Source organism: Dermacentor silvarum, chromosome 8 (assembly GCF_013339745.2).
Source record: "Dermacentor silvarum isolate Dsil-2018 chromosome 8, BIME_Dsil_1.4, whole genome shotgun sequence".
Lineage (NCBI taxonomy): Eukaryota > Metazoa > Arthropoda > Arachnida > Ixodida > Ixodidae > Dermacentor > Dermacentor silvarum.
Window position 1 is genome coordinate 25485228 of NC_051161.1, and position 8559 is coordinate 25493786.

At 45.6% G+C, this 8559-nt stretch overlaps 1 protein-coding gene across 7 annotated transcripts in view; it reads right to left on the reverse strand.

Moving 5' to 3' along the window:
* Positions 1 to 8559, reverse strand: part of LOC119462010 (RCC1-like G exchanging factor-like protein) — a 37425-nt gene that overhangs the window by 16619 nt on the left and 12247 nt on the right. The window contains exons 2-5 of one of the 7 annotated variants that reach the window (XM_049672682.1): positions 3504 to 3595; positions 2566 to 2698; positions 1516 to 1641; positions 420 to 538 (exon numbers count right to left, since the gene is read on the reverse strand). The exons of 3 other annotated variants lie outside the window; for them this stretch is intronic. In XM_049672682.1, coding sequence (XP_049528639.1) covers positions 420 to 538; positions 1516 to 1641; positions 2566 to 2698; positions 3504 to 3595 — 470 coding nt within the window. The remainder of the gene's footprint in view (positions 1 to 419; positions 539 to 1515; positions 1642 to 2565; positions 2699 to 3503; positions 3596 to 8559) is intronic. 3 more of the 7 variants (XM_049672687.1, XM_049672686.1, XM_049672685.1) reach the window with 3 other exon arrangements.

Consider the following 8559-nt stretch of genomic DNA (forward strand, 5'->3'; position numbering starts at 1 on the left):
CATTGTCGCTATGTAGAAGTTTGGTGTGTAGGTTATCGTGAAAGTGACACCACTTCAACTCTGTAACTTCAGAGTTTTCAGAATGAAAGAACACATTTAGACTTGAACAAAACACTGTTACTTGTTGAGATTCCCCTATAGACTTAAGCGCTTATTCCAGCCAGGACATTAGATTACAGAGAATAGAGATTGTACCTGTATAAGGTAATTCATTCAGCTTTAGTGTCCCATTTAAGAACAATATTTAGAGTTTCTAAAATGTCTAAATGTCTTTCATTGTTTTTTAAACAGCTGTAGCTTGCACGATATTTGTTGCATTAAGAATTTTTGCAAAACAGGAAATGAAAAAGCCTCTCTGCACTATCATGCAGATAATTATGCATGCAAAAATATGAGATACTCAAGATTCAAGAACATACATCGGTAATTTTTCCAGGAATGCCTTGAACCTGACGAGGGGTGGCACAGCTTTCAGGGCTCTCGTCTGGCACAACTGGTCGACCACACTGTCCAAATGAGTTGTTCCCAAATGAAAATGCTGTCAAAGCAGAGGTGATAATTTGATAAGTTGTGATGAAGGTCAAGTCAGCACACTGTGGCCAAAATACAATCTAAAATAACTTAAAATTTCTTCATGATAGTCAGCTAACACATAACAAAGTTATATTTCATCAGAACTAAATGTGGACAGGCAGAGCGAAATGCGAGCACTCTTTATATATGCCATTACTTGAGACTTCAATGTGCAGACAGCTGTTAAATGCATATTAAACATGGCCTTAAATGATAAAACATGAATCATGCCACTCATCACGCAATACAATACAGAAATGCACAAGTGGTGCATACAGTACATTTTTGCTCACATACACAGTACACGTTCAATTCTGGCCTAGTAATAGTGCATCTTCAAGTTAAACTGTTCAATTATGAGTGCCTGTTACTTCAATAATGTTTTCTGCAATCATTATTTTAATGTTAAATTCTTGATTCTAGCAGAATGAGATAACAAAGCCACAGTTTTTTCCTATGCAGTCAACTTGACATTGCTCAATGCATCATTCTAAGCAGCTCAAGTGGGCATGTATATTTTCATTATGCATGAAGCACGTGCTAAAGTATGTAAACCCTGTAACAGAAGGCAGGTAACCATGTTAATCAGACATATGCACAGACAAAATAGAAAAAACATTAGCTCTCCTTTAGACAGCCAGATGACATAACATGACAATTATCACAGCCTCCTTGTTAACATATTCAAATATGCAATAGGCCATATTTTAAACCCAGAAGGCTACATTATCGAACTAACTATGGACGAAGTGGAAAAATATGCATAAAGAATTAGATGAACTCACATGACATCAGTGAGGACATGAAAGCAGACTCACACACTTTGTTGCATTTAGAGTGAAATACCGAAGCAATGATGCATAGTAAATGGCAAAATTTCTTGATAGCTCTCATAAATGTTGCACAGAAAAATCTACACAATCATTTTATGAACGAACTTACCACCTTCCTTGTCAGTAAGCACTATGCTGTGTGAACGGCCACAAGCAACACGTAAGATGCGTGTTGACTCACTTCTTAACGGAAGTGGAATGCCCACTGGCTCAGTCAACACCTTCAGGGGGTGCCCTAAGGAAAGTGAGCAGCAGAAGAGCAGGTAAGCACAACCCACCCAGAAGCAGAGAGTGAAAAACAACAAACTACGCAGGGTGCTATATTCCACTGACGCTATATAAGAATGACCATAAGACTGCAGCTGAGCTATATTTGGCACTACGAGTTTCTGCTCAAGACTTGACTTATCGCTTCTTGTTTAAAAAATGCTTTAAGGTCTGCCGGGTAAGCCATGTCTGTTGGTGTTTGTTGCCTAATTAGATTAAATTACACTCTGGGGTTTTACGTGCCAAAACCATGATATGATCATAAGGCATGTTGTAGTGAACTCCAGACTATTTTTGACTACCTCGAATCCTTTAACGTGCACCTAAATCTAGGTACATGAGTGTTTTTGCACTTCGCCCGCGTCACAATGTGGTTGCGGCAGCTGAAATTGAACCCGCTCAGCAGCGCAACAACATAACCTCTAAGCTACGATGGCAGGTTGTTAGCAAGCCTACAAACAGCTTATGTGAGAATAGCGTTATGGTATCAGTTCAAAATGTTGCACTTGCCATGTTGGCTCGGTGGCACTGGTGTTCTGCTGATGAGTACAATATTTGAGTTCAATTTCTGGCTGTGACAGCTGCATTTTAATGAGATGGCGTGTAAGTATGCTTATGCGTTTATATTTAGGTGGATGTCAAAAATCTCAGATGGTCAAATTTAGTTCAGAGCCCTCTATGTGGCCCCAATTTCTTGGGCGTTAAACCACATCAATTGATTAATAATGTCAGTTCTGGCCTAGTCAAGCAATGGGTGGTGGCAGCAGTTAGCACACGCCACCATAATAACCAAGAAGCAAACTTTAGCAAACCCAAGCAGCGGAAGTGCACTTTTTTACGCGGTTGTAAAGGAACTACTGTCACTATAAAGCTGCCTAAAACAAATCCTTGCCTTTGCGAACACACTGATAGCCCAGCTGGAAGTCAGTGTTGATGCCAGTGCCAAAAACCTTGTTCGAGTTCTTAACTTTGTCTTCTTGCGCCGACAGCAAAGTGAATCCGTAGCCACAGGCCACATCGTCAACCTACAAACAATAAATGTGAGATTAACACAATATATGGAACACAGTAGCTGGGGAAACATGTTCACAAAGTGGGAACTGTGCATTCAGTCAGAATGTGGTATCCAGTCTGACTGTGCCATCTTTCATAAGGGATGCAATGTAAATTGATTAGAATGCAATGTAAATTGACTAAGGTAAGTCAATGGAGAAATGAGGGCTCATGCTTGAGCCTGTTTTCCAGACTTGTCAGATAATAAACGTGCCAAGAGAGTAAGCTGGCAACGTATGCTAGTAGCGACTACATGAACACCTTATACGTCACAGCAAGTTGATAACGTGTATATTTTAGCACAGAACTATGTAACCTTTATGCTGATCAGTAAATCTTAGATGAATTTTTTATTCTTAAATTAATTTTCTTAACTTGAAACAGCACCCTCTTTAACGCCTCTGAGCTTGACAGAAAGTAATTAAACACATCCAAAGGCACTGACAGTAGCTGAGAGCACTAAGTAAACGCAGATCACACTAAATTAAACGATCGAATGACGAACCGGCTTGATCGGATTAGCCCATTTCCAACTGATAGCAGCCGGTTGCTGCAAATTTCTACAGGCTATAGCTGGTGAGGCTATAGTGAGGATGGGGTGCTAATTGTGTTGAGACGGCCGGTTCCAGGTGAACACTCCTAGTAGGTTGCAGCTAGAAAATCAGACTGACGCGAACGCCGGTGCATCTGTAACGTGGAATGTAACGATGTCACGTTTCAGTAAGTGTGCGGTATGCTTCTGAACGTACAAACATGTGAACTGAAAGGGCATACTACCGTGAAGAACTCGGAGAAAGGCAGCTTGTACGGCTTGTTGTGGCTGGACCTGGGCGCATGTCCGAGCTTCGGTCGCACAAGCTTGTCATGACCTAGAGCACCCGTCAGACAACTTCCCCAGGCGTACACCCGTTTACGACGCTTGCTTTTTTTCGCCCGTGTACTGAAACACTGGCATCTGATCATCAGAGGTCGGTGCATCGCGGGCTTTCGTGCGGTTCTCACGATGACTGTCCATCACGCCTGTGCCGCATGGACACAACAGAGAACGCAGCTGCCTGATCGCCGGGGCTCGCGTCAAAACAGTCGTGCCGTTCATGACTGCGCAAAGTTCGAGGCACCAGCAAGTAATACACCTTTAGCTATTATGGTCACAGGACTTAAGACTGCCAAATACCACGAATATAGAGCGGCGCTAACGCTACAACGGCTACAGCCATGCCATGCTACAGCAGACAGCATGAGGAGAGCGCCAAAAAACAAACAATATAGCGCCACAACTATTTCGACAGGTGGTAATTATTTTAAATTAATTTTCAGAAAACTATTACTATTATAACTTACTATGCTTAAGAGAGCTAATTTAATTTAAGGATGCTGCGTTGAGGTATGATTATAGTATACTTGTTAGCTTTGTTGTTACTGGTCAGATGTCGCCACCGACATAAGTACCAAAAGCTATGCAATTTGGCGCGCGTTCTGTGGCGCTACATTCGATTTGACACCGGTGCAATATAATCATGACGCAAACGCATGCAGTATGTTCTGCCACAAACGGCTGGTGCGGGCTACGTGTGCGATCTCAGGTTAGATGGACACTGCTTTTGCAAGACAAGAAGGAAAACAGAAGGATGAAGAGCACTCAAGTGGGAAACAAGGTGAGGCACAAGGTGAAGTTCTGGCATGTCTGAAAAAAAGAGGGAGAAAGGGGGTTGTAGGCAGAGTTCTGTCTGGATCTGACCGATCCGACAGTGCAGAACGAACGACATTGAACTTGAGCGGCGAGGAAATCGTCTACAAAAGCCCTTCGCCCGTTCGATCACGAGGGCAAAGAACGACAAGGTCAACGCGACTAAGACAACAAAGTAGGCGTGCATGTTGTATATTTAGGCGCGTTCGTCACAGTACATAACACAGCCAAGGACGATTACCCGTCTGCGGTGCTTTTCCCCGCTCTACGTAGCAGCTGCACCAACGCGGGGCGCGACCTTCGGTCGCCTCAGAACCACGGACGGCTTTAACCGTACGTAGAGCTCGATTTAATCGGTCGCACAGCCTCTAAACCGAGGTGGACGTAGAGGGCAGACAATTTTCCTCGGAAGTGTAGTATATAGAAAGAAGATTGCCCAGTGCACCGCTGTTTTGCAGGGTGCAAACAGCGGTGCACTGGGTGCACACAGTGCACAGGGTGCACTGTGTGTTTATTTTTCAATGTTTGAAGTGCTGAACTTCTCGACGAAAGCGCACATGCTGCAAGGACGGGGAACCAATCACAACGCGGATCGTTAGACACGTCACCGTGGCCTGCCTACTCATTATGGAACTGCAGGGCACACACTGCCCACTCACTTTTCGTTTTGATAATGTAACGGCACTCAAACGCAAAAAAAAAAAAAAAAAAAAAAAAAAAAAATCTTTCACGAAAACAGTTTCTAAATTGTTTTACTTTTTTTTTTTTTTTTTCACCAAAGCGGGCGAACTGATGCCAAGAATAAACCAGTCCTCCACTATAGAGCAGACGATAATCGCAGTTGCCGCGCCCAGTGCATGATATGAAACGGCAATGTGAAGTTCGCATTTGCGGAAATCGTACCATGCGAAAAATGCAGTGTAACATCGCACCACGTGAAACAGGCGCAAGGAAGTCCGAAGTGGCTGTCAAGCTCTTGACAGCACTAAGAAAACTTTAATGTATAATAACGGCTCAGTGCATATATACTTAACATCGGGCAATATTTTCTCTTTTCTTATGCACTTGTTCTACAAACTTGTTCGATTTTGACTGTGCGTGTATGCAGAGGCCTAGAGATGAAGTCTAAAACTTTATTTCTTGAATCAGGTTAGGGCGCACTAATTGAACGGTACCTACGTCATATACCTACATGCTTGCACCTTTGAGCTCGCGTGGTATTGTACCACACACTGAAAAGAGCGCAAAATACACACACCAACGAGGAGGTGGCACAAGCGCTTACTGGCAACTGAATGTTTTATTCAGCACTGGTTAAAATATTTAGTGGACTTTAGTGGAATATAGTATTAGCACAACGGGACATAACCTACTAGCTAAAGCGAATTCCTTGACGAGAGTTTACTGTTGGGCCAGTTGGTACCAGTAGCGCACCCAGGATCTCTGCCAGGGGGGGGTTGACAGTTGGCCAATACCATCTAAACAGCGCTAATTTCACTTTCTTCGGGGGAAATAGTCAAAAAATGCGCTTTTTGCGAGTGTGCAGACGATTGCGCGTCTTACATCTTAGTTGCAGTACTCCAATGCGTAAGGAAAGAAAAGGGGTTAAACAAAAGAGGGGGGTTAAGTCGGCCTCAGGGGGGGGGGGGGGGTTACAACCCCCGAATCACCCCCCGTCGGTGCGCCACTGGTTGGTACATATGGTGCTTTAGAACGTAAACGGCGCAAAGAACTATAGACAAACGTTAAATCAATACAGAACTTTAGACTACCCTTCTCGAAAGATGACGACGTTTATTTTTGCAAGAGACGACTTAGTTGTAGAGAAAATGACCGCTGAAGTGGCTGCGCAGTCCATCCACAGTCGAAATCGCCCGCCTCGAATGGGGTGATCTACGTGTAGCAGAACTACAATACGCTGATGGTCTACAAGGTCACCCCTCTGCAGGATGCTACCGCATGCTTTGAATCAGAAGGCCGTATAGAGAGGGCGTCGCAATCCCACAATTATTAATGGCATATTGGGAGAACCACAGAGAAACACACTAACGTAAAGAGCGGACACTCGAGCCCCTTTCGCGACCGAGCAAGTATATGGGGTCTGACACCCCGCCAGGCGGCGTAGCGATATCTGCTTTCACTTCACCTCAAAGATAGAAGCTTATCATACATCCACCGCGTTGCAACCACGCGTCCCTCTCGTGTCCCTTCTATGCGCGTGCCGTTTCCACATAGACGTTGATGCTGCGCCCATACAGAAACGTTAGTATGTTTGTCTATGGGAGAACTTCAATATGACTTCAGAATCGGTAGGCGTCTGGATGGTAACTTACTTGTTCTTACTCAGCGTATTGAAATATTCCGAGAAAAAAAAGGAGACCGTTACATGGTGCTTTTTGCAGCGAGAGCTACATTGGCCGCATTCTCGCCGTTTCGCTGTGGCCGGTGGCCGCAGTGGCTTAGCTCGGCTATGCCAGGATATACGTAGCGTTAGCAAAGGTTCAGCTGATTATTCTTAGCTTTCCTGGTTGTCTAGATTGTCAAGGATTAGCTTGATTGTCATGCTTACTGCTGCTCCAATGACACACACAAACGCCAGTCAGAAGCGCAGCGGCTCCAGCGCAGTGTCAGACGGCGACCCTGCACAGCGAGCGCGCGCCGGCGCAGTGCGCCTACCACGGCTACGACGTCACTCCTCTGGAACGCGCAGACCGGTGGCGGTGAGTCGCGCGCGGGCGGCGGCGGAGTGCGCGAGAGGTGCCGGCTCCGGTGGCTACGGTGCGCAAGCCCTGTGACATCACTGATCCTTGCGCATGCGCAGCACGGCTCTTGATGTGCCGCGCGAAACGGGCTTGGCTAGGCCAGTGTAGCTAACGCTACAATAACGCTACAAAAGGAGACCGTTACATGTGCTTTTTGCAGCGAGAGCTACATTGGCCGCATTCTCGCCGTTTCGCTGTGGCCGGTGGCCGCACCGCGAGCTGAGCCGTTGCCTAACAACCGCCGCAGTTGGCAGCGCCGCTCGCTGTGCCATCTGGCGTCGTCTGCTCGAGTTACCATGGAGCGGCGAGTGAGTGAGTGAAAAACATTTATTGTCGCTATATACAAAGAGAGAGTTTGGGACGAGCCAGAAGTACACAAAGCCCCGTACAAAGTCTAGGAGGGATTCCTATTCCGGGACCCTGTGGCTTTTGCGGCAGCCCGGGCTCGGTCCACCAGGGCACGTTTGTCCTGTATGGTCGAGCAGCCGAGCAGGGCAGCCTCCAGCTCTCTCGGGAAGGATGGGGGTGGGGGAGGTAGGCCGGGTTGTTGGGGCTGCCCATACCATGTGGTAGGTGTCCGCGGACACGTTCCACAGTGCGGGCACTCGCCTGAAAAGCTGAATTAAAATGCTTCAGTACTGTCGGGCACGGTACTAACAACGAGATTAAGACTTTCAAAATAAATGCGTTGCCCTTTAAACAATGTTGGTCTTTAATGTACACCGTAACTTAACGAGATGGTAACAACGAAATGAGCACTCAGACGTACGAAGCTAAGCGCTAAAGATGTAACCGTAGAGAGAACCGTACCGGAGCGAGCGTGTATGCCAACGAGGACCGCAACATTTGTGGGATATTCTGGAAGGGGAACGACTGTATAAGCTTTTGGGGAGATTTACCTATAGAAAATACCGTTTGCGTTAAACGGGAAGGGATGAGGAGCGAGGAGAAAGTTGATATCAACAAGGGACGGAGGCAGGGATGCTGCTGGTATGATGTAAAAAGGATGAAAGGGCGCTAGAAGGAATCAATTATCGGGTTTAATCTCTATACAAACAGGCGGGTACAATAGTAGAGCAGCAGCTTCCAGGTTTGTTTTATGCGGACCACATTGGGTGGCTGCTAACAGACAAATTGGTATGCAACGTCTGGCTAATTGTATATACGTGGACAGGAGGTCGAGAATTTAGGTTAACATTTACCGTTAGAAAATTAGGTTTTATGGTATTCAATGAACGTAGTGAACAGACAGTGTCAATACAGGGCCAGGAAATACCTCGGGTAAAAGAGTACAAATACCTGGTGTATGGATAATCGAATGCAATCCTATATGGAAACATAGAAAAAAAAAGCAAAGGGGAAGAGAAACGCGGCCATAATGAAA